The sequence below is a fragment of the Corythoichthys intestinalis genome, chromosome 6 (genome assembly GCF_030265065.1).
Source record: "Corythoichthys intestinalis isolate RoL2023-P3 chromosome 6, ASM3026506v1, whole genome shotgun sequence".
Lineage (NCBI taxonomy): Eukaryota > Metazoa > Chordata > Actinopteri > Syngnathiformes > Syngnathidae > Corythoichthys > Corythoichthys intestinalis.
Genome location: NC_080400.1, coordinates 818,869 through 845,911, shown reverse-complemented (window position 1 = coordinate 845,911; position 27,043 = coordinate 818,869). Strand labels below are relative to the sequence as shown.

At 39.1% G+C, this 27,043-nt stretch overlaps 1 protein-coding gene across 1 annotated transcript in view; it reads right to left on the bottom strand.

Annotated features, from left to right (window-relative positions):
- The window catches only part of LOC130917406 (neurobeachin-like), a 572,897-nt gene extending 546,375 nt beyond the window's left edge, over positions 1-26,522 (bottom strand). Inside the window, exon 1 of the mRNA XM_057838766.1 lies at positions 26,128-26,522. Coding sequence (XP_057694749.1) covers positions 26,128-26,346 — 219 coding nt within the window. The 5' untranslated portion in view covers positions 26,347-26,522. The remainder of the gene's footprint in view (positions 1-26,127) is intronic.
- Between the last annotated feature and the right edge of the window lie 521 nt (positions 26,523-27,043).

The following is a 27,043-nucleotide window of genomic DNA, read 5'->3' as shown; positions in this document are numbered from 1 at the left end:
GTTTTCCAGCGCACCGATTTACATAAACCATTCCAGTTTTTGCTTCGGTTTCCCTAAAATCCGTTCCGCATTTTACGGCACACCTTCAACACACTACATTACCGTCTCCCAATTTACCGAGAGACTTTATCGGGGAAAAAGCCAGCTGTGTGGGATCATTTCACCTTAAAGGACGACAAAGACAAAGAGGCAGAGAGCAACATATGCCACAACAAAGTCAAGCTTAGTGGTAAAGCTGTAAGAAGTTTTATTGCAACCAACCTAATCAAGCATTTAGCGAAATACCACCACTAACAATATGAGGATTATGTTAAGAAAACCGAAGACAAAAAAGAAAGGTCCTACGCAACTAACACTGGCAGAAACTTTTGCTATGCGTGACAAACTGGCACTCGACAGTCCCAAAGCCCAGGGAATAACAAGAGTCATTGCCGAAGAATTCATTCTGGATGACGAGCCATTATCGCACATGAGTAAAGACGCACCATTTAACACGCGATTCGGCCGCTGAGATTCGAGAACGATTCACAAACATCCAAATTCCGATTATTGAAATATGTCAAGTAAAGCGGAACTAATACACAGCGCGGTCATCGGGACGCAATGAGAAACGGACCGCATTGCGTCCCGAAAGTAAACATAACTTATCTTAGACCCGGGTAATGCCAATGCTCAACTCACGGCTTTAGCTCAACTCATGCCGCTGGATAAAAAAACACAAGAATACCTGACTTCTGCTGACAGCCGCAACAAACTACGTCAACGTCGTTTTACTGGAGATAATAGGTATCATATGTAAATAGAACCAGATGCTACACGACAGACTCGACTGCGTTAGCAACATTGAAGTATGGAAAACTAAACGGCCGCCATCTTAAAGCAGGAGACTTCCCTAGTAGGCTGTTTTGAACCTTCCAAGTGAACCTAATTAACTTTTGATCTAAAATACTCCTAAATCGGCAAAATCTTGAATCTATCTTTAAAACAGTTTTAAAACTTTCACATGTCGAAAGTAGACAGAAGGGAAATTATGGAATAACGGAAGCAATTTTAACAACTTTAACAGTTGATTCGCAAAATTAAATGAATTGAATGTAGTTTAAAGCTGCTGATACAGAATGGGGACTTGAGTATTTTATTTACTGTTTTAAAATGTGAACTTGATACTGAAATAGTTGTTTATTTAAACCTGAGAGGCTTTTTATACAATTTTTGTAACTAATGCACGAAACATTAAAAGCATCTAATAGCTTGGGGGATTTGTGGGATTTTCCACTGAGGTTGTTGGTGTGTTTTGCTTTTTTAAGACAGTTTACAATATTATTTGCACGTTTTACTGACTGACTATGCCATTTCTGTTTGTTATTTATAATGTATTGTGTTTGTCACTGAATAAACAGGTCAGTTTTTTGTTACCAACCGTTGTGTGTTATTCAAACTCACTTAATTCAGCTGGCTAGTTGTTATCGAGGGTACTAAAACCGTTTTCAACATGAGTCTGACAACTAAGTAAGGAGGCTAAATAACTTTAAACTTTAACACATGCTCAGATAGGTCGTATCGGTCAGTATCGGTATCGGATCGGAAGTGCAAAACAATATCGGTATCGGATCGGAAGTGCAAAAACCTGGATCGGGACATCCCTATGTCAAACGATTAAAATTTTTAATCGAGTTAATCACAGCTTGAAAATTAATTGTAATTTATCGCAATTCAAACCATCTATAAAATATGCCATATTTTTCTGTAAATTTTTGTTGGAATGGAGAGATAAGACACAAGACTGATATATACATTATATACTAGGCCTGAACGATATATCGTTTAAACATCGCCATCGCGATGTGCGCATGCGCAATAGTCCCATCGCAAGGACGTGCGATAGTTTTTTCATTTCATTTTTTTAAATCCACAAACGTTTGTTTTGAGCAAGGAGCAGGAAGGAGAGCGCACAGCCTCTCCTCCTCCTCCCACTCCCCTGCTAGAGCGGAGTGGAGGGAGGAGGGGCCGAACAGCAGAGCGGAGGGAGGAGGGGCCGTTTTCAAAGTGAAAGCAAGCAACACGTTGAACAGGGAAGACTGTCTCCAAAAGGACTTTTGGAAGTATTTTGGCTATCGACAAGAATATAAGGAACAAAAAACAGCCCTGTTGACAGTGCCTCGCCGTGGTTGCCTCAACAAGAAGTAATCCGTCGAACATGTGGGACCATTTAAAACACAGGTATCTATGCATTCCTGCTACGAGCTTCCCATCAGAGGCTTTTTAGTACAGGTGGGAACATTGTTACGTGCCAACGTTCTTGTCTCAAGCCTGCAATGGTGGATAAACTAGTAGTCTTGGCCAAAAACCTATGAGACCCAGTTGAGAATTGCTGAGCAAGGAAGGTGGACGATATGCAGACAAATACATAACACAGCTGCAGGAATGTCTTTTCTTCTTTTTATTCATGTGACAGCTATCAGGAAGGCAGGAAATTTGGGAGTTAAAATGGTTCTGTTATTCATCAGTTATTTGCTGTTATTCAGTTCAATTATTTACAAGTTCAATTGAGTTTGTTTCTTTTATATTTAAATTAATTGTAAATCGTATTTTTCAAATAACTATAGTACAGCTGCACATAAAGTTTTGATACTTAATATTTTTTAAATATTTTTACAACTTTGTTGCAGTTTTGCAGTTCTATATTGTTATATTTTGTGGAAACAACTCAGGGGACTAATGCACTTGCACTTTTATTTGACAGATTTAATATTTAAGTTCAAATATGTTGACAACTTTATTGTTTTACTGAGGTTTTTATTTATTGTTATAGTTTGTGAACAACTCTTATTTGTCATATTTAATATTTTTGTTCAAATATGTTTACAACTTTGTTGTTATTTTACCGAAGTTTTTATTTATTGTTATATTTTGTCAAAAACTTAGGGGACAAATGCACCTGCTCTTTTATTTGTCATTTAATGTATTTGCTGCTGTTGAAGTGTCAAATATTGTGTTCAATAAATTATCTATTTTGTGCAGACATGGCTTCCTGGATCCCTTCATAATAATACAGCAATCTTAATCATTCACAAATGAAACGGTATTATATGAATACACTGTGGTCACGGTGTGTCATGCAAAGTATTTCCAAACAGCTATTCAAGTCATCTAGTGAAAATTTCTTTAAAATTTAAAAAAAAAAATATATATATATATATTTTTTTTTTTTTTTTTTTTTTTTTTTTACTATCGCAATATAATATCGCAATATATTGCACACCTCAAAAAAATCGCAACAATAGTTTTTTCCAATATCGTTCAGGCCTATTATATACATACATACTGTACATAAGTACTGTGTTTATTGTAACAGAGCAGCAAGATGGCATTAACATTAACATTCTGAGAAAGCGATCCATGGATAGAAAGACTTGTAGTTCTTAAAAGATAAATGTTAGTACAAGTTATAGAAATGTTATATTAAAACCCCTTTTAATGTTTTTGTTTTAATAAATTTTGTAAAATTTTCACTCAAAAAATAAACTAGTAGCTCGCCATTGTTGATGTCAATTATTACACAATGCTCATGGTGCTGAAACCCATTAGATCAGTCGCACCCAAGAGCCAGCAGAGGGCGACAAAACAAAAAAACAAGTAGACATGACACTGCTGTCATTTTAATCTGTTAGAGCAGGTCATGTGCGTTAATTGCATCAAATATTTTAATGTGATTAATTTAAAAAATTAATTACCGCCCATTAACGCGATAATTTTGACAGCCCTACCTTTCAACATTGTGAATTATATTTACCGTATTTTTCGGACTATAAGTCTCCCTCGAGTATAAGTCGCACAGCCATAAAATGCCCAACGAAGAGGAAATAAGTCGCACCGGAGTATAAGTCGCATTTTTGGGGGAAATTTACCTGATAAAATCCAACACATAGAACAATATGTCATCTTGAAAGGCAATTTAAAATAAAAATACAATAGAGAACAACATGCTGATTAAGTGTACAGTATGATAATGTTACATGATGCATGAACAACGACATGCAAACGTGGCCGGTTTGTTAATGTAACATAGCTATTAACTATTTGCTCCCAAAAACGTATAAATATGTTCTACTTTTAATTGTTTCAGTGTCCCAAAAACGTATTTATACGTCTTTTACGTTTTTTTGTTTTTTGTTTTTTGTTTGTTTTGACAGCTAAAAGCAATAAAACTGGCCACTGGAGGGCAGTAGCGCATTTTGTAAGAACTCATCTCGGGCCAAGAAAGGAAGTGAAGAAAAATAGTCAGGAAACGGAAGTCGGAGGGATCTTGAGAAGACGCATGAGAATTTGAGAAAAATGTGGAGAACGATCGGAAAAAAGGCAAACGACACTGGAGGAGTGTTTTCAAAAGAAAACCATCGTCAAAGAAGGATTCAAAAAAATATCTTGATGAGACAGACGGTGATGAGAGAGAAGTTCACCCCGTCTATCGAGACTGCCACAACAGCGTCAGGTTCCACACGCGTTCCGCGGAGCTCACGTTGCGTTACTCCTGAGCCCGAGGTTGAAACCAACAATGAAGATGGTGAAAAAAGTGAGACCGATCTTGATCCGGACTCATCAGATTACTGGGAGCCACCTCATTCAACCGGGAGCAGCCGAGGGCCTTCCCAGTTATTATGTGTGCAAATACTTCAACATTTCAATAGTTTAGTTATGTATAAATAAATTGTTACTTTGCGATCAAAATCTCAGTCTTGTTGTTTATGTTATTTTGTAGAACGAAAACCTTATTCAGATGATTGGCATGTCACAAAAGCGAAAAATAGCTGTGTTAAAGTCAAAGTTGTGTTTGAAATTATGCTTTTACTAGTGATGCACGATAATACATTTTTCAACCGATATCGATAACCGATAATTTCCTGCCCCTTCCACCCGATAACCGATAATGTCACGCCGATAATTCTATTTAAATATGTATGGTAAATTTTAAAGCATATAAAGATCAAATGTTACTGTGCAAAAATGTAATTTAGTGCTATTTTTTTCCACATCAAATGTGAACAAGTAGTAAATTCCAACAACTAAACAATGGCAATGACGTGTAATGGTAAGCTTTTGGCAACAATTACTTAGAGAGTAAACACCCAAGTTGCACAAAAATGCCTTTAAAAGTAAGCCATTCCTAACATATATCACATTACTACACTGCAAAAACACCTCCTTAAAACTAGCAGAATTGGACAAAACTGTTGATTGCGCACATTTGGAGGCTAAATCAAGTATATAATTATCGGATTGCATTATCGGTTGAATTTCGTTTTATCTGGATTATCTGTGTGACGTCATAATTGCCATTATCGGCCGATAATTATCGGTGACCGATATTATCGTGCATCTCTAGCTTTTACAATAAACTCAATTTCTCTGTTTTTCATCAGAAATTGGGAAAATTGCTCAAACCAAGCTATTTTCTAATGCTGATTTCTAAAGAATGAACTAACAGACATGGACTAACTTTTTTCCCCCTGAAAGAAGAGAGTAATCTTTCTTTTGGTGGGTTCCATGTTTATATAGCAATAGAACAGAATTTTCTGTGGGCCTTGCAAAATTTGTCAAAATCCAGTAAAACGGCCGGGAGCAAAGGGGGTTGCTCCGGGGAAAATGGCTGGGAGTGAATGAGTTAAGAGTTATTCAGATAAATACAGCATAAAGAAGATGCTAACAAGTTTACCAGACCATCAGTGTCACTCCAAAACACCAAAAAACATGTGAAATGATATAAAGTGTTAATAATTTCACACATAAGTCGCTCCTGAGTATAAGTCCCACCCCTAGCAAAACTATGGAGAAAAAAAAAAAAAAACTGCGAACTATAGTCCGAAAAATACGGTATGTCTATTCTTTCTATACATGTCTAATTATCAAACAAATTTATCAAACCAAATTCCAGTATCACTTAAAAATATTGGGTCAAATATTACAAGGACATCACAATTTTCACGATGATATTACACACCAGGAAAATAGCACATTATTTGCAATGAATTCAACTGAACTGGACGCCACAAACTGTATGTAGAATGTTTTCCAAGAGTTTAAGAAGACACCGCGCTAACTCTACAAGATAGTTTAGTGTGTGATGAACCCTCAGTACGGACCTTTAAAGGCTAAAGCAATGTGGCATATCTAGCCAAGATAAGAAAGCAAAACTTACCAAGCAGCACCTGACACATACTGTATGTTTCAAAAGGAGCCTGGAACGGGCACAGGCTTAAGGCTGATTTATGCTTCTGCAGCAGACCGACGCTGTCAAGACAGACCCGATTGACGACCCTACGCCGTAGCCTGACGTGCAACTCCACAAAATCTTGACTACGCGTCACGTCACCATGCGTTGACGGGACGCGAATGGACTGTGATGGACCGCTCAGTCTGTTGTTTCCGGATCAGCGCGAAATCACCACCATTTACATACATTCTTGCGCTACACACAAAAATGAACCAAGCCGACGAGAGGATCATCGAAGGGGTGCCCAAGTATGACCACCTGTACAATGTTTCGTCAAGGCATTTTAAGGGTGGAAGGCAACATAAATAGTCTGAAATATCAACAAATCAGCTGCCTCTTACATTCCTAACCATAAAAAGGGACAAATTCTGCAGCAGGATGGTGCTCCATCGCATAGTTCAAAGTTCCTCAAGGCAAAGAAGATCAAGATCCTCCAGGACTGGCCAGCCCAGTCACCAGACATGAACATCATTGAGCATGTCTGGGGTAGGATGAAACAGGAAGCCTGGAAGACGAAACCCAAGAATGTTGATGAACTCTGGGAGGCATGTAAGACTGCTCTCTTTTACGTTTCTGATGACTTCATCAATAAATTGCCGAACCACATGGATGCAGTCCTTCAAGCCCATGGAAGTCATACAAAATGTTAAGTTTGGATCTCACAGCACCACTACTCAATTCGCTTATGTTATGTAACATGTTTTTGTATTTGACGTACATTTTTTTGTTCAATTTTCACACTACTTTCTGTAGGCGACAAAACTTTTGTCTTGCCAAAATTTGACCTCTATGTCTTCATTAAATGATAAATCTTTTTTCAGTGAAACAAATATATTTTTGTACATTCAACATCATTTAGGAGGGTCTTAGCTTTCATATGAGCCATTTCTGAAACCAATTGAATCATTAAAAGTCAGGTTATTAGCAATTGTTTCTACAAAATGGATAAGCGACAAGACTATTGTCACGGACTGTAGACAACCATACTGAGCAGTTACCAAACATTAAGACATAGTAAAAAGGTTGTCCGCTCGATTGGCTGCCTGAGCGGTCCACTGTCCAACAAAGCCAAGGCAGCCCTGCCCTGTAAACACTCAAGATGCTAATTGGAGCTATCCAACCCAGTGGTTTTGCGAGTGTGAATGGGGGCAGCTTACATGGCGACTCTGCGACACAAAGACACAATGACTGCGTAGCGGACTTGCCTCGCGTGCATATGGTGTCGGCGAAGACGAAAAATTCTGAATCCTGCCTCCTAAGTGGAAAAATCCGATTGCGGGGGGTTGAGGGGGGCTTCCTCGGCATGCATATCAAAGGCTCCTGCGGCGCGAGACCGCGCTGGTAACGTCAGCACTCGTACACGTCACATTGGACGTGCGCAGCGGTGCTACTAAACATTAAAAACAGCAAATATGGCGGAATTTCGGATTTAATTGACTGTTTTAATGATATTTTTAAATCAAATATGTTGAACGTTTCAATTTTTGTGCCTTTTTGAACAAAAGAAAAAAAGACATTGCTTTGAGTGGGCGGGCATATTTTTTTCCGGGCTGAGGGAGCTTGGTGGGGTTCAAGTGCATCATTCTCTGTCGCCCTGTAAATCTCCACTGCCCCCTAGGGCCTGGCATAAATACTACATTGTTTTCATGCGTAATTGCGACATTGTTCAAATGGAGACGCAAATGCAAATTTGAAATTTTTCGTATTCTCGGAGAGTCACCATGTAAACGGCCCCTGGGAATGACTAATGAGGACCTCAATGCTCACAAAAGATATGCTGATTAGAGTCAGATGACCCCTTCTCTGGGGACAAAAGTGATTTGTATCAAGTGATCCACCCTTGGTAGTTCTAATTCGGGCTTGACGCTTATTTCACTTTATATTTTTGTACCGCATGAAATACTTTTATCTGTCATTGGCTCATCAAACTCGGTGGGCGGGCGTGAATTAGGCGGGGTTTGACTTGAGCGAGTCAAGCTACATGGTTCTGCAGTTAAGCTATTGCTCCTTCCTTCCCAACATGGCAGCGATTGCTGAGGTTCTGCATGAGCTCTCTCTCGAGATAGACCGCTGTTTTATAAGCCACGTGCTCAGGCTCCAAATTTCCTGCGTCAACGTGTTCCACCAAGTCTAACATGTCCGTTATTAAATCCCGAGAAAGCTCATGCAAATTTGGTTTACGTCGCCAGCGTAGCAACGGAACCCGTTCGTAACCCTGGGCCTACATGTATTGTGATAGAGGATTATTCCCATATCGTGCACCACCTGTTTTAATGTTACACTCTGTTTACAAGTGATAAAAATACCAACCATATGTCAAAGCGTCAAATTTTCACACACTATAAACATACGCCTGAGCCGGATGGCATAAATGTAGCCCATGATTTGTGTGGGTTGCACAATACGAGACTCCAACGTGGTTCGGGAAACCTCCGTTATGACACTGAATAATAAAACCTGTGATTACCGTTGGGTCAAATGACATTAATCACGACTTTATGAAGCTGCAGTGAGATTATACACCTCAATTAGAACGGTGGAAAAGGTTTGTTTTTAACTCTTAATTGTGAGTCGTGAGGCCGATTTTAGAGCTTGGCCATTATGCTCGGTAATAAACCAGACCACGTCAGTCGTGTTATTGTTTGGAGCCATTAATTTTCCGAGGATTCATTCGGACAAAAGGCCACTTAGTCATAGCGTGATGATTCAGTAAAAATCTCTCGACGTATTTTACACTGCTCAAAAAAATAAAGGCAACACGAAAGGAACAACTTGCAGATCTGAATGAATTAAATATTTGGATGAAATACTGTCCATAGTTGAATGTGCTGACTACAAAATCCCACAAAAATGATGAATGAAAATCAAACGTATCAACCTTTGGAGGTCTGGATTTGGAGTTATACTCAAAATTCAAGTGGAAAAACACTACAGGCTGATTCAACTTTGATGCAGTGTCCTTTTAAACAAGTCAAAATGAGGCTCAGTAGTGTGTGTGGCCTCCACGTGACTCTATGACCTCGTTACAATGGCTGGGCAGGATCCGGATAAGGATGTTTTCCTGAGGGATCGCTTCCCAGATCTGGACCAGGGCCTCACTGAGCCCCTGGACAGTCTGAGGAGCAACCTGGCGGCGCTGGATGGACCTAAACATAATGTCCCAGAGGTGTTCTATTGGGTTTAGCTCAGGTGAACGTGGGGGCCAGTGACTTATCAATTCTTTCTTCCTCCACGAACTCCTAGCATACTCTAGCCACATGAGGTTGGGCATTGTCCTTGTTGGAATTTGGCCTCTTAGCCAAACCGCCGGAACCATGCTAGCTAGAGGTGGGAATCTTTGGGTACCTAACGATTCGATTCCGATGACGATTCAGAGGCTCCGATTGGATTATAAATCGATTATTGATGTCACCCAAACCCCCCCCCCCCCCCATTTTAATGTTTTGTACATTAGTTCCAAAATAGTTTAAAAATCCTATTAGGCGAAACCAAACTAATATTTAAGTATCAAGTTAACAGTTAAAAACATTAAAGTACTCAAGTCCCCATTCTGTATCAGCAGCTTTAAACTACATTCAAATAATTTAATGATGTGAATCAACCGTTAAAGTAGATAAAATTGCTCCCGTTATTCCATAATATCCCTTCTGTCTACTTACAACATGTCAAGGTTTTAAAACTGTTTCATCATTTAAAGATAGATTCAAGTCAAGATTTTGCAGATTTAGGAGTATTTCAGATAAAAAGTTCAATTAGGTTCACTACAACAGAGCCTTCTAGAGAAGTCTACTGCTTTAAGATGGCGGCTGTTTACAACGCCGCAACTACTAAACGGCAAGCCTGTCGTTTCGCATCTAGTTCTTATTATATGTTCTAACACCGCAGTCGTCTGTCATTTAGCATCTAGTTCTGCATATATGTGATATCTACTATAGCCGTATGTGGCCGTATGTTTGTAGCAACTAGCAACTGGGCGTTGTTTCAACCAGCTGTCGGCCACAGTCAGGTATTTTTGTTTTTTATCTAGCGGGATGAGTTGAACATGATATTTGCTCTCGGTCCGTTCCTCATTGCGTCCTGAAGACCGCGCTGACTGTGTTTTAGTTCTGCTTTACCTGGTATAATTCAATAATCAGAATTTGGATGTTTGTGAATCGTTCTCGAATCTTCCACAGCCGAATCGCGAATAATCTAAGAATTGGAAATTTCGCACGCCTCTAATGCTAGCGCAATTCCAACACTCCGGCCTGCACTGCCCCAACAACCCAGCCAAAAGGCCAAACTCCGCATGTTCACCCTAGTTTTAACCCCTGCTACTGACTCCTAAGCCCGTCGCAATATGAAATAATTCCATTTATCGCGCGATATATAAAAATGAAGGCGGTAATTTTTCCGCTGCAATTTATCGCCTCGCGTGCACGTGTGTGCGTGCGTGCGGCAGACGTGCTGTTAAAAGTTCGTTACCAACTGCGCAAACTGCATCTTCGTTCCAGGTCCGGCAAAAAACTAGCGCCGGAGCCAATCGTTCCCATTATATCCTATTGTTCGGCGTATACCGGCCCCGTCAATGCTCCGGAGTGACTGTGGACCATCTGTGGCGCGCCGGTGTTGTTGACGTGTGGGCGCTCCCGTCAGTAGTGACATTTCACGCGGGGCGGCTATTTTTCGGCACAACGCTGGATATTTACAACGAAGTCCGCCAAAACATTGTTACCGACTTGGCTGCAACGAATAACCTCACTTTGACAACGAACAGCTGAAAGTAATTAAGAGCGCTGTGCTTCAAACTTGTCCTGTTTATGAAAGCCGTCATATGCTGGTGTTGTGTTGTAATGAGCAGACGTGACTTCAGCGGCGGTTGCTAACTTTTTTAATGTGCAGTTGCGCGCACACACTACATATCATGAAATGGCAAACTAGATGTGCTACGTCCCATGCCATTGGCGACGTGAGCCCAGAGTGATTATGGGACACGTAGTCCATATACTACATCGATGAATCCTAAACTGTCATTTGTCACATGAGGTTAAGAAGGCCAAATCAATCCATACCAGTGACTATAGATAATGTTGCAAATATTGTTAATTCAGTACGTGACACAGATGGATTCGGACCATAAATAGGATGTCTGGCTCATGTAGTAAACCTAGTTGCTAAGAGAGCTGTAGCAATCAGCGGTGTGCCCTGCCTCACTTTACAAACAGTAAAGATTGTTCTCAGCACTTTTATACAAATTTTCATATCAGTAAGAAGTAAGCACGTAAATATTATGCACTAAAATGCATGTTTATATGATGGCAATTTAATTTTTGCTCGTTAGCAAAAAAAAAATACAATTGTTATTTTTTTTAACAGAGCATTAAATATTGAATCGGATCGAAAATCGTGTCCCCCATATCAAAATTCGTACCGAACCATGACTTAACTGTATCGTTGCATCCCTATGGAACACCATTGCAGAAGCTATGAGGGGAAAAGTTTTCATTTTCCGAAATGCTTAAGTTATTAAGTGCATTTTTTTTTTTTTAAACACATTTTATTTATTCTGTGTTTCTGTGCAGTACCAATATTGTTGTTTTTTACTTAAGAGGCAGGGTCTATTGTTTTTAGTTGTGATTTCTTAAAAAGTATATTTGAATTTAAGAGTAAATATTTATCGTGTTTAAATGGGTGTACTTGATCTATTAATATATACTGTATTCGCACTGTTATTGTAAATTGGTTAAAAAAATTGGGGGGGGCGCAATAATATCGCATATAATTTATGAGAATAATTATCGCACACTAAAATTTGCTATCGCGACAGGCCTCCTGACTCCATCTTAAAAGCTGGAAAAAGGCTTCGAAATGCAAGTTGATCATTTATTCCAAGTCGACAGCGATCAGACAGCAAGGCAAAAACAGCAAACAGAAGAGGTGGGGGGTCAGCATGTTAGTGCTCAGACCATACATCAAATTGGTGTGCATGGCTGTCACTCCAGGAGGAAGCCTCTTCTGAAGATTGTACACAAGAAAGCCCGCAAACCGTTTGCTCAAAACATGTAAACAGAGCACATGGATTACTGGAACCATGTCCTATGGTCTGATGGGACGAAGATTAATTTGTTGGGTTCCGATGGTCTCGAGCATGTGTGGCAGCGACCAGGTGAGGAGTACAAAGATAAGTGTGTCATGCCTAAAGTCAAGCATGGTGGCAGGAATGACCCGCCCTCCTCTTCAATCTCTGCTACTCAATTTGGACATTTGGGGATGTACGTAGTTCCCATGCGGTGCACTCACTTTTGTTGCCAGGGGTTTAGATATTAATGGCTATATTTTAAGGGGAAAATAAATGAACTCTATTATATAAGCTGCACACAGACTACTTTTCATTTTGTCAAAGTGTCTTTTTGTCAGTGTTGTCTCGTGAAAAGATATAAGTAAATATCTGCAGAAATGCGAGGGGTGTACTCACTTTGTAATACACTGTATATTTGGTCTTTTTTTGTGGGAATATGTGTTTGAACGATTTAAGAGCATTGTAAAAAAAAAAAAAAAAAAAAAACAGTTACATGGCTGAATCCAACTGCTCCCTGTTAAGACCAACATAAAGTTTTTTTGTTTTGTTTTTTAGGCGATATGTCTGTTTATACATTCGTTATTTAGTTTAGAAGTATATTTAGCAGTTCTTTGTGGGCATATGTGATTGAATGATTTGTTTAGAGCATTGAAAAACTACGTTAGCATTTTGTAGCATTTAAGCTAGTGGACTTTTGCTATGCAAGTTAGCCAAGTGTTCTCTTGTTGTACTTAGATCCTCATTTATTTTCAAATGAAAGTGCAATTCAGCAGTGTGAAGACACACTTGGGACTTTTATTTTTTTATTCACATTGAATGCTCTTTTGAAAGCTCAATCTTAGCAAGCCTTTGTTTTACATCTCCAAAAATGTATTCTGCAACACATTAAATGTTCACAATCCAATTACTAGATTATTCCAACTAACTAGTAGATAGATTAATCGACGACGGAAATAATCGATAGTGGCAGACCTATATTTGATTTTCATTGATAATTTTGGTGTGATTTTGTAGTCAGCACATACAACTATAGAAAGGATTAGGTATTTAAGAAAATATTTAATTCATACAAATGTATAACGTGTTGTTTAGTGTTCCTTTTTTGTTTTTGTTTTTTTGGGGGGGTTTTGGAGTAGTGTATTTTTCGCTCATAAATCCCTCCGATGGCGATAACGCACACTAAATTCAATGTTTGGTTCAAGGATGGCATCAGATTGGATTTGAGCTCAAAAAGAAGAAGTGCCGTCGTCATCAAACGGTGAAATCGCCATTTCCTAGTCCGCCTTCAAAGCTCATCAGCATGAGACGTGGCTTTTTTCGTGAGGAATATTCCGACTCGGATCTTTGTAGGTGTTCCGGGGCGCAAAACGCGCATCCATTAGTCGTTAAATTGGATCCCTTGAGAGAACGCAGGGGCTCTTTTTCATCAAGTTCGGAACTTCAAAAACAACCTGCGCAGAACCTTTCACAGAATTGTCTTTTTTTTCCCCCCAGTACAGCGTGATTACTCATACATTGTTCTGATGTAATATGGATTAGCGGCTGAGAGTCGGCTCATTTATACCGCGTAACGTGAGAGGGATGGAGTCCGTCGAGTCAAGTATGAGGAAAGAGCTTCTGAAATGACTTTGAGAAGGCAAACATGCACGGAAAGATGAGAGGCTGAGACAATATTGGTGGAAAGCAAGCAGGCCTGAAAAATTCAAACACCAGATGAGGGCCTGACAGATGACTTCGCCATGTTTCATCTTAACAATCTACCAGGAAAAAAAAAAATGTTGAGTTACGGCTCGTAAACACACCACATCTGAAGCCCGAACGTATGCTACCTTTTTATGATCGACGGCCGAGAAATAAAAATGTTGGGCTAGGAAAACAAGTTGATACAGGAGAGCTCGCAGGGGAAGCAGCTGGAGAGTACCGCCGGACATCGGAGGAGCACGAAGCTGCCACGTGGTCAACACGAATATGGCGTAAAATAATGTCTTACTACACGGCGAAGAAGTGAACGGAGAACGTCGTGCAGTTGTTGTGCAGCTAACACGGCAGGATGTGTTTAAGGAGAACTTTTCTACATTTCCGTCCATGATCAAACATAGGTAAATAGTCTTTTATTCAAAGAAAGTTTGTAGTGTTTACTTTGTAATCGCTGTATTCACGGCCATTTTTACAGCAGGGCCGAAAACCATGTGGCAAAAAAAATGCCACATGGCAAAATGGCAACAACAAAAATTCCCACATGGCAAAAAATTTTTCCCCTACATGGCAAAAAAAAAAAAAAAAAATGTTTCCACAAGGCAATTTTTTCTCTCCACATGGCATTTTTTTCCCCCCACATGGCAAAAAAAAAATTACTCCACATGGAAAAAAAATTTTCCCCATGGCAAATTTTTTTCCCCTCCACATGGCCAAAAAAAAAATCTCCACATGGCCAAAAAAAAAAAATTCTCCACATGGCAAATACCACTTTTGGTTCTCGCTGTCTCTCCATTTTTAACACGAACTTGCAATTTCTGATGGGGTTGAAAATTTGACAGAACACCGGGCACGCGAACAGGGCAATAAGCCGTGTGTAGCGCTCTCAAATAAACAAATTAATCCGCAAAATCAGCTGAATCCGCAGTCCATCTGCACACTATAAAGCATTGCTGTATTGTGAAATGCTGACCCGGGTGACGTCACATTCGCATTCTTCCTCAAAACAGGACATTATTCATTTTCGTTACTCGTTTTCATGGCGCGAGATTCAAAAATTGAGTATATAAAATGATGGCTTCCACACACATCCAAGCGTTCCATTTCATTCAGGAGCATAAAACACCATATGAAATATGAAATTAACATGCTTTTTGGTGTCATACACAGTTTAAGACTTAAAATTTTCTAAATAGTGAAATTAAATACAACTGAAACAACTTCTTGGTCAGGGAATAACAAAAATAAATAAAAATGGAGCCTTCCTTCAGGTAAAACACTACTGCTTTGGTCCACAAGCAAAGCCAAACTCAGCATTAAAAAAAAAAAAGAAAGCTCCTTTGGGCTGCTTTAAGACCACATAAATCAAATAAAAATGAACATTGGGGAGAAAGTGGTAAACCTCGGTTCACTACATTTCTCACTGTTTAATTAACATTAACAGTAGAATTAGGGGTGCACAATATCCATTTTTGGAACCAATACCGATATCGATAACTTCCTGCTCCTCAAAGCCGATACCGATATCAATCACCGATAATAAATATATAATTTTTAAAATGTATAACCTGGGTTTTTGAACACCTGGAGGTTTTTTTTTTTTAAAAAAAAACTCGTGGTGGATTCAACATAGATTTGCCTTTGATCCCACCAATTTTTTCATAATGATAATTAACAAAACAGTGCGTTTCACTTCTGCACTGCCCGACAGCCATCTAAAAATGACTGCACTTCCATAAACCACAAGGCTTGGTCTTTTCTTGATTTTATGGGAAGACCCTCCTCTTAATATTGTGAAAGTACAACAGAAAAATACACATATTCAATACTCAATATACAACAAACTGCAAAATACACTTATATACACAACTATTATATGTATAGCATAGCACACTAGCTTGAGCTACTAAAGCATTGGCTGGCTTCTATAACACAATAACTTATTAAGTTCTGGACATATGACCCTTCACCACAGAAGTAAACATATGTTGCACATCCATATGTTATAGTAAACATCAAATACTTACATACATTTCCGAGGCGGAAACGTAACAGAAAGCATTCACGACTGTCAATGCTACCGCTAAACACCGCAATGTGTATGTGATTGAACCAAACTACTGTAACAAAAAATAGGTGCATTGAATTATTCTGACCAGCTGGTGGGAGCAATGCCCCGCAAATGGTCAACTGCTTTCCCATGCTAGTGTGCCAGCACAGTACATATTATTGGTCCTATTAATAATGTTATTGGATTTATCGGTATGACATCCTAATTTCTATTATCAGACCGATAATTATCGGACCAATAATTATCGTGCACCAGTAAGTAGAATGCACTAGAGCTTTCCCGACTTGTCGACATAGTTGACGTCATCGATGACGTAAATCCGACGACGAGCACAACATCCCGTCGACGGTTGATGAAGGGTTTAAAAAATATATGCGTGGAAAGTTCAGAATGTCGGATGCTCTGTATGCAAGCGGGGAAAGCGGTACAAAGCCAAAAAAAGCGAACCAGAGTGTCCAAAACATTAACTTATTTCAAAGAAACAAAGGAGGGTACACTCCTTCTGTCCTGTCTCTTCAATGCCAAGCTTGGCTGCACGTCGGCCGTGAATAAACACCAAACGCCGTCACCCAGTTTGTACATTTTTTTTTTTTTTTTTCATTTTTTGTACACCAGAGGGTACTGTCGCCTTACTAAATAATGATGTTTCATTGACAATGGGCCTATAAGTGCTATTAGTATTGTTCTCAATGCTAATTGAAAGGTTTATTTCATGTTGTGGTTTATTTTATGGTGTAGAAAATTAGATAAGGTTAAAAGGTCATAAATATATACAGTATATACAGTGATTGCACTCAAGGGAGAGATTGTCAATGATAAGGTAATAATTTAAGGTAAAGGCAATTCATATAGGCAATTCATTGATATATATAAATAAGGTTTAAAAGGAAAAAGGTGAAAAGTTTTTGTTAATTTCTAATGGTGTTGTTTTATTTGTGTGCACCAGAGCTCTTACAGTGTGTTTACATCAAGGATGGAATAAGTTGTAAACCATCAGTTTAAGAGACCATCTTTCCAATCGGGATGCTACACTAGTTAATTCTATCAGCATTTGAACTCATTGTTTATTTGTGATTTATTATTGTTATTTACGTGTTTATTTGTACTTTAATAAATAATTTAAGTGTTCCAATATGTTTTTTGTGAATTGATAAGCGTCAACAAAACTTTCATTGCTAAATTAGTAGAAAAAAGGGGGGGGGGGGGGGAATTATTAGATTAGTCGACTAACCATAAAAATAGTCGGTTGATTAATCGGGAGAAAATTTGTCATTTGGGACAGCCCTAGAATACACATACAGGAGGACACCTCTCTAAGCAGCTTTGTACTGGTGTTAGTGGTGTGTTCCCCACCTCCACAACATTGACGTCTTTTTACTTCATCAGTCAATCAAACGTGCGTTTGAGGGGGAAAAAAATTGACTGGCACGGGGGTAAATATCAGTAGTCTGAACATAATGAAAATAATTCACTTAATTATGGTTGGGTCAGTTCTATCCGTACAACATATGGAAAGACAATCTAATTCACCTATATAACTGAATTCATTAGGAGTGGGAACCTCTTGGTACCTCACGATACGATACGGTTTGCGATACAAAGCTCACGATAACGATGACCTGACGATATGGCAATACAACGATTATCAATACATTGGTCAGGAGATCATTCTAGGATATTCTACAAACAACTAATAAACAGAAAAACAAGCTTCTGCTGTGAATCGGAATGAGTTTATCACTAGTAGACGTCCAATCCATTTGAACTGGAAGGGTGGCAGCGAATGAATTCGTTCATTCGCTGTCATCCCTCCCACTTCAAACGGACTGAACGTCTATGGCCGTCATTGGCAGCCAAAGCCAGGCAATGAGGTAATATTGGGCCATTTACCTGTTGATTTTCAGTTACTTCCTGTTGATTTTGCGGTATTTCATAGGTCACTTCCTGTTTATTTTGCGTTACAAAACAGCAAGTGACCTGGGAATCACCCCAATGAATAGGCAGTGACACAAACTCAACAGGAAATGACCTGGAAATGCTCTAAAATGAACAGCAAGTGACCTGTAAATGCCCTGAAAATCTGACGGAATGACTGCGAATGCTCTGGTTTCGAATGAACGAACGTTCCCAGTCTAAATGGATTGGGTGTCGAGCACTGTCAAGGCAGCCTTAGAGTTAACTGACACACTATTATGGTGGAAGATTTTGGTAGAAACTTATTGGTTCGGGTTATAACTTTTTAAATGACATCTAGATTCTTGCAGGAGCATATCGATAACCTTTTAGGATACTAAGTATCACGAGATATCACCATTTCGATATTTTGTCACACCCGTAGAATTCATGATATAATGAAAATAAGGTTGCTTAAAGGTTGGTGGGGACAATTTGGGCATTCTAAAAAGTTGGTAAGGCTTTATCCCTGCCGTCCCAATGCAAACTTACGCCCTTGCGTTATAGCATTCTGTTCATTGGACGTAGACACACACACACGTCGCTTTAAAAATGGGTCTCACGCCTCCAATTGCCAAGCCAAATGAGATCTCGATGTACGTTTGTGTGGAACTGTAGTTCACAACAAAAAACTATTCCGTTTTCACTGAAACTAATAAAGCTCTTTACAAGGCTATCACAATCTCTCCTACTACTTAAAAATAATACTGTGTTTTCTTGTGGAATCCATCGAGAGCCAGGCGAGTGAGGAGTTCTAGCCCCGACATACGCGGAGATTAATGGGGGTGGCTGAAAATCTCATTGCATATACAGTGTATCAGAAAAGTGAGTACACCCCTCGCATTTCTGCTGATATTGAAGTATATCTTCATGGGAAAACACTGACAAAATGACACTTTGACACAATGGGAAGTAGTCTGTGTGCAGCTTATATAATAGTTATTTTCCCCTCAAAATAACTCAAAATATAGCCATTAATATCTAAACCCCTGGCAACAAAAGTGAGTACACCGCATGGGAACTACGTACATCTCTGACTGTCCAAATTGAGTACTGCTTGTCATTTTCCCTCCAAAATGTCATGTGACTCGTTACAGGAGTGCTGTCAGCATTTCTGCAGAGATTGAAGAGGTGGGGGGTCAGCCTGTTAGTGCTCAGACCATACATCAAATTGCTGTGCATGGCTGTCACCCCAGGAGGAAGCCTCTTCTGAAGACGGTACACAAGAAAGCCCGCAAACAGTTTGCTGAAGACATATCAACAAAGCACATGGATTACTGGAACCCTGTCCTATGGTCTGATGAGACGGGCGGCCTTTCTTGTGTACAGTCTTCAGGTGTGATAACGGCACTGTTTTGAACTGCTGACTAACGAGCAGATATAATTTGAGGCAGGGGCCTAATTAAGGAAAGGAAATTGACTGGGTGTGTCTGTATTTTCTAGTCAAAATGGAGTGATTCCATATTTTTTTCTTCAGAAAAAAACTTGCTCTATAAAAGTAACATTTACTGACCACTAGAGCTGGGAATCTTTGGGCACCTGACGATTCGATTACGATTACGATTCAGATGGTCCGATTCGATTCTAAAACGATTATTGATGCACCCCTTTTTTTTTTTTTTTTTTTTTTTTTTTAATATTTTGTACATTTGTTCCAAAATTGTTCAAAAATACTCTCAGGCTAAACCAAACTACTATTTCAGTATCAAGTTAACATACAGCAGTAAACAAATATACAAAAATAACAATAAATAAAAAACTCCAGTCCCCATTCTGTATCAGCAGCTTTAAACTACATTCAATTAATTTAATGTTGTGAATCAACCGTTAAAGTTGTTAAAATTGCTCCCGTTAATCCATAATTTCCCTTTTGTCAACTTTCGACATGTGAAAGTTTTAAAACTATTTTAAAGATAGAGTCAAGTCAATATTTTACCGATTTAGGAGTATTTTAGATAAAAAGTTAATTAGGTTTGCTTGGAAGGTTCGCTACAACAGCCTTGCAGAGAAGTGTACTGCTTTAAGATGGCGGCCGTTTACTACGTCTGCATCTAGCTTTTTGTAGATGTGCTGCAAACACAACCGCTACCGTAGTGCATCTAGTCTTATATAAATGATATCTACCGTAACATTATGTGGATGACGTACTTTTGTAGCAGCTTCAGGTATGTTGTTGTGTTTTTTTTATCTCGTGGCATGAGTTGAGCTGGAGCCGTGAGTTGAGCATTGGCATTACCCGAGGGGCCGGGTAACGAGAAGCATGATGTTTAGCTACTCTCGCTCCGTTGCTCATTGACCGCGCGGCGCGCTGAGTGTGTTGTACTTCCGCTTTACTTGGCATATTTCAATAATCGGAATTTGGATGTTTGTGAATCGTTTTCGAATCTTCCACGGCCGAATCGCGAATAATCTAAGAATCGGAAATTTTGCACACCTCTACTGACCACCACAATGTTTTTATTCATTTCTTTTACTTTTTCTGAATGCTAAAGAGTTGTACTTTTGAACTAATTAATTATTTTTTTCAAGCTTTTAATATGAGTTTGTTCTTCATAAAAAAATGTCTAAGTGAGTGCTCGTCCGAGACTGGGGTTTTTGCTAAGGGTTGTTTTACTCCATCACACTTAATATAATCAATCAGGGAATAGTTTTGTTTCTAGTATTTACTGTTTGACTGTTTATATTATAACACACCCAATATAAAATTAAGAGCACTTTTACCACAGTTTAAGGAAAACAAGCAGAATACAGGGCATAAGAGATACATGACCCCTATCTCGGAAGCCCAACGTGTGCGTCATGCAACTGACTGCGCAAGATTGACCCTGACATCTACAAGCCCACGTCTGCACTACCAACTCTCGCAATCAGTTCTTCCAGACAGTCCAGAACAAATGGCGGGACGCCCTGTCCCAACACAAGGAATGCCCGATATACAACTCATACCACGACTGACAAGACTAAGAGCCCCTTTGACGCTGGGGTGGCAAAATCCACAACCCTCGTTGCCCTGACAACAGTAACTCCCGAATCCTCATGTCCAATCCACAAAAAGACAATAATCCGAAACAACGCCCAAACACACCCTTCTTCCTGCCCACGGCCCACCCCACGAGAGCCTTCAAAAGACAATTTTTAAGCATTGTCATTTTTTTTCTCGGGAAACTTTTGTTGATTTGCGATATGGTGGCCTTGGTCCCTCTGTGCTGTATGATTGATGTCGACTCAGAATAAATTATCAACTTGTGCTTCGAAGCCTTTTTCCAGCTTTCAAAATGGAGTCAGTATAAGGGGTTAAGACTAAGGTGAACGAGCGGAGTTTGGCCTTTTGGCCGGAGTTTTGCCGGCCTGGGTCGTTGGAGCCGCGCCAGCGCGGGTCCGGCGGTTCGGCTGGCGTGATTCCGGCAATCTGGCAAGATGGTCCTGATTCCTTCAGTCAACAAAAACTAGATGAAGACCAACACATTTTGAGATGACTAATATATGACAGATTAATAAATATTATCGTCCAAAAGACTAAGACTAAAACGAAACTTAAAAGGGCTGCCAAAAACAACATTGCTGTTCACTTGATTAAACTCCAAACTACTCACGCACGGGCTCAAACTGTACGCTATACTCGATGTGACGCGGGATATCAATGGCAAGCAACTTTAGAACCAGCGTGTAGCACCAATGAAGCAAATGTATTTTATTTTCCTTCATTTAATCATTTCTATATCTTTTTGGTCACTCAAAATACTGCCAAACTGCAGACATGTTGGTGAGCCGGTAGTGTTAGCTCGCCATTTTTTAATCATGTCATCGCAAAAAGACAAAGGTTGTTCACACTTTTCGGTGGTAAACTTTCGGCCATTTAACCAAAAAACGAAAATGCAATTTTAGCTATTTTTGGCCGAAGGTTGTCGGCGCCGAATTTTCGGTCAAATCTCTACTTTTTTTTTTAAATCTCATGGATTTTGTAAGAGCATTTACACCAGTTTGTCATTCTTATACCACAGCCACTGATTTGAAACCCATTATTTTCAGTATAAGCGCATGAATTGGAGTTGTTTGGCCACCCGTACCTTTAAAATGCCTCGCATAACATTAATATGCCACTTACAGCCTTGACATGCCACCCGTAGCAGGCAGCGTGAGTGTAATTGTTTCAACTCCATTTGGGACTGTATGAATTGTAAATGCTTTTTCTCAATCCTACCCTGGCTTGCAGCATCTTTTTTTGCTCCAGCAGACAACAAAATACCAAAGTAAAGGAAATGATCAAAATTGCAGGCTTTCCTACCAGCGACACAAAGGAGAAGAATGAATAAAATGAGCTCAACGAAACGACGCGGCTGCAAGTGCTGTCCTTAACGCTCAAGTAAAATCCACACGCACGGCGATAATCAGGTTTTTTTCATTGCAAGGACTTGATTGCGTGATGTCTCTGATGCCCGTTTCGCTCATCACTTGTACAGTATTTCTGTTTTTCAACTCCCATGAGTCAGTGAGTCATTTTTGCCACAACCAATGAGTTGTGGCAAGACGTTCCGCGGAAAAATATCCCATTGAACTTCATCAAATTGGAAAAAAATTGTTCACTACAAATCATTTACTTTTGTTCAGAGAAATAGGCAGCCTAATCTAAAAAAGAAACTTAAAAAATGACAAGAATAATTCATAAAAATGAAAAATTCTTTTTTTTAAAATATACGATATTTTCCTCACTATAAGGCACAACCTGAATGAATAGCCTATTTTAAAACGTTTTTCATATATAGGGTGCATTATAAGGCGCAGTAGTAGTGGTAGTATTAGGACATGGGATTGTGTTATCCAACCACTAGATGGAGCTGCGCTAAAGGGAATTTCATGCCGTAATTAACCAATATTGATCCATATTAGGGCTGCAGCTATCGATTAATCAATGAACTAGTCAGTTCGCAATATCGGATAAGGAACATAGAAAAGTTAAAATACCTGAGCTGAGCCTCAAACAGTATAAAAAAAAATGAGGCTCTAAGTACAAGAATTGAACAATTGGCTAACTTACATAGCAAAAGTCCGCTAGCTTAAAGACTATAAAATGCTCTTAACAAATGGTTCAAACACATTTTCCCACAAAAAAATGGCTAAATATACCTCTAAAATAATTACGAATGCATTAAAAAAAAAAAACATTAGCTCAATCAAAAACTTATCTTATGTTGGTCTTAACAGGGAGCAGCAGGATTCAGTCATGTGAAATGTGTTGCTATACTCAATGTTGCCACTAGACGGCAGTGTATCCACCCAAATCAATCAAACTAAATGCAAACACTTTCAAAACGAAACATTACAACGGTACTTTAGTTAAACGAATACTCAAAGCACCAAAATTCAATTTGAATCTTTTCTCTAATCAAATTACTCGAGTTAATCGATTACTCCCCGGGTTACGAACCGAGTTCCGTTCCTACGCTGGTTACGTAACCCAAATTTAATTTTGGGATTGGAACCCTTTAAGTACCCCCAAATCTCAAAATATCCCAAAAGTCCAAAAGTATTGTACTTTGTTTAATGAACTCAGGTGCCAGCGTTGGGTCTGACTAGACTGTCGCCATGTATGACCGAGTAGCAGACTCAAACGTCTGACATGGATAGAGGATAGCTGTGCTGTGGTTTGGCCCACATAAGGCTGTAAGTTGTTTCTGCTAATATAGCTTTGTGTATGCATTTTAGGGCTGTCCCAAACGACTAATTTTCTCCCGATTAGTCAGCCGACTATTTTTACGATTAGTCGACTAATCTAATAATTAAATTTCTTTTTTTTTTTTTTTTACCAATTTAGCAATGAAATTTTTGTTGACGCTTATCAATTCACAAAAAACATATTGGAACACTCAAATTATTTATTAAAGTACAAATAAACACGTAAATAACAATAATAAATCACAAATAAACAATGAGTTCAAATGCTGATAGAATTAACTAGTGTAGCATCCCGATTGAAAAGATGGTCTCTTAAACTGATGGTTTACAACTTTTATTCCATCCTTGATATAAACACACTGTAATAGCTACGGTGCACACAAATAAAGCAACACAATTAGAAATTAACAAAAACTTTTCACCTTTTTCCTTTGAAACCTTATTTATATATCAATGAATTGCCTATATGAATTGCCTTTACCTTATTACCTTATCATTGACAATCTCTCCCTTGAGTGCAATCACTGTATATACTGTATATATTTATGACCTTTTAACCTTATATAATTTTCTATACCATAAAATAAACCATAACATGAAATAAACCTTTCAATTAGCATTAAGAACAATACTAATAGCACTAATAGGCCCATTGTCAATGAAACATTATTATTTAGTAAGGCGACAGCACCCTCTGGTGTACAAAAAATGAAAGAAAAAAAATTAAACTGCGTGAAGGCGCTTGAGGCGTTCATTCACGGCCGACGTGCAGCCAAGCTTGGCATTGAAGAGACAGGACAGAAGAGTGTACTCTCCTTTGTTTCTTTGAAATAAGGCAATGTTTTGGACAATCTGGTGCGCTTTTTTTGGCTTTGTGCCGCTTTCCCCGCTTGCAAACAGAGCATCCGACATTCTAACTCAAATATTTTTTTAACCCTTCATTAACCGTCGACGGGATGTTGTGCTCGTCGACGGATTTACGTCATCGATGACGTCGACTATGTCGACTAGTCGGGACAGCTCTAATGCATTTCTAATTGAGTTCACCCCTACTGGAGAAAAGAAGTAGAAAATAGAATTAATTTAACGCTTTTGGGGCTGTAATTACCGAAGACAGCAGGAGAAAGCCCGTCAGGAGGCCGTAATGTCGGGTGAGAGTTGGCGAGGCTCCGGAGCTCTGCTGTCTGATACCATTCTCGTATGCTATTTTTCCAATAATTTTATAAAATGTGATTTATTGACCTGTTTTGCACATGCACTAATCGTTTTAAATAAAGCAAGAAATGGATGCATGTTGTCCAAATGTTTTATTGGGATCAACATCTGCAATAAAAAAAGATTGACATACGATTTTTTTTTTTTATATGTACAAACCTTGTTGTATTTCCTTGTAACAACAAAATCTGTGTCAGCCCTTTTGCATTGGACAAATGTATATTTTGGTCACTCAAGTGGCCGACCAATCAAGCTATACCTCACGTCAACACAGGCTGACAGGTTGCTATAATTTTGTCCACGAATGATCAACGAAGTGATAAGAAAAATCATAAAACCTCATATACGTTGTGGTGAATCCGTTTTTGGAGATTCCATGAGTTCCTCTGGCTTGATTTTGTGGTGTTAAATGAGTCAACAAACTGTTTACTTTTCCAAAATGGCGCCGCCCATATTTCGCTCAGGAAACTTGTCTATAAGGCGCATTGGATTATTAAGCGTACTGTCGGCTTTTGAGGAAATTGAAGGCTTTGCGAAGCATCTTATAGTGCGGAAAATACAGTACCAAAAAAAAAAAAAAAAAAAAAAAAAAATACATGTTTTAATATTCAATAAAATGTTAAACATTTTAATGACTTTTTTAATTGGCAGAACAGTGTTCACTGCCCCTTCCAACACTTTTTAATGCAATATTGCATTCTTCTCGCCAAAAAATTCAATACCGCAAATAAACAGACCCCCTTCCAAATCCCACAATGCAACGTGCTACATTCCCCTGACGTCAGTGTGCAAGCGATCATGGCACAAGGAATATTGTATAACTCACTTATAAATTGAAACCAAATCAACTTTCTTTCCCATGCATTGTTTTTGTACCCAAGTAAAATATGTCCCGTTTGAAGTTGTTTCAGTAAGAAAAAATAGAATTGTGCTAAAAAGCATGTGACAGTCAAGATTTTCACATCACAAATGAGTCTTTTTATCAATCAGCATAAGTTGTATTCAAACTGGAAACTATCTTCTGACATCCATCAACTTTTATGAGCAAGAACAGCCAAATATATGCTCAACCTTTCTGAGCACATTCGTATTAAACAAAGATGCCAGGGGGGAAAAAGCACGTGCTGTCATCATGAATACTAAAAGAAACCTTATTTCTTAATAACGTAGAAAAACAAGGTGTTTACTCACCAAATTCAGCACAGTTTCCACGATATCCCTATTGCCAACCTCCCCGGCTTGAATAAGTCCGCTGAGAACGGCAAATTTGGTTTGAATATCTCGAATGGGCACCGACGGGTCGATCACGCCCGCCGGTAGCAGCACGGTGCCCACGCCGGACATGGCTGCCTTCTCGCCGGCGTCGCCTGGAGGAGGCGGTCGGTCCGTTATGGGCACGGAGCCCGGCATGGTGCGCGCCGGTGTCTCCCTTCCTCCTACTCGCAGATGGTGGCTTCCGAGTGTACGTGAGAGAACTGAGGTCTAGCACCGGGAAGAACGCAACCGTGTTCGGTCAGCCGGTGCCGGTCGGTTCACTAATAACCCGCTCATTCCGCTCAGCTGTGCGCGCGTATGTGCTCGGACGTGACTCTTGTGTTCCTAGCAGCCTTCAACGCCCTCTGCCGGCAGCTCTGTGGAAGTGTCCGTTTCATTTCCACACCTGCGACACGTTTATGAAAGTCATGCTGGTTTCAAATGGGAAGAATGATACACATGCTAATAGGTCATTTCGAGTACGTCCTGTTTTTATTACGGTATTATTTCTTCATTTTCAAGGACGCTTAATACCAACGCGAGAAAATTCAGTATCTTAACCTAAGTAAAACAACAGTTACAGAGGCAAGTAAAAGTACAAGTGTCTGAGAAAAAATACTCATGTACAAAAGTATTTTGTACTTGAGTACTTTGTAAAATTTACAAGTAAAAAGTAAAAGTATTTTCTTCCGATGCAAAAATGTGATATACAGTCATGTGAAAAAATTAGAGGACACCCCATGAAATATTCTGTTCTTTATTAAAAAAATGTTCACATATCAATGTCATATCTTGTTTTTCTTTATCTTTGGGAAAGAAAGTAGGTTCATTGCAGGTAAACAACAAAAATGAA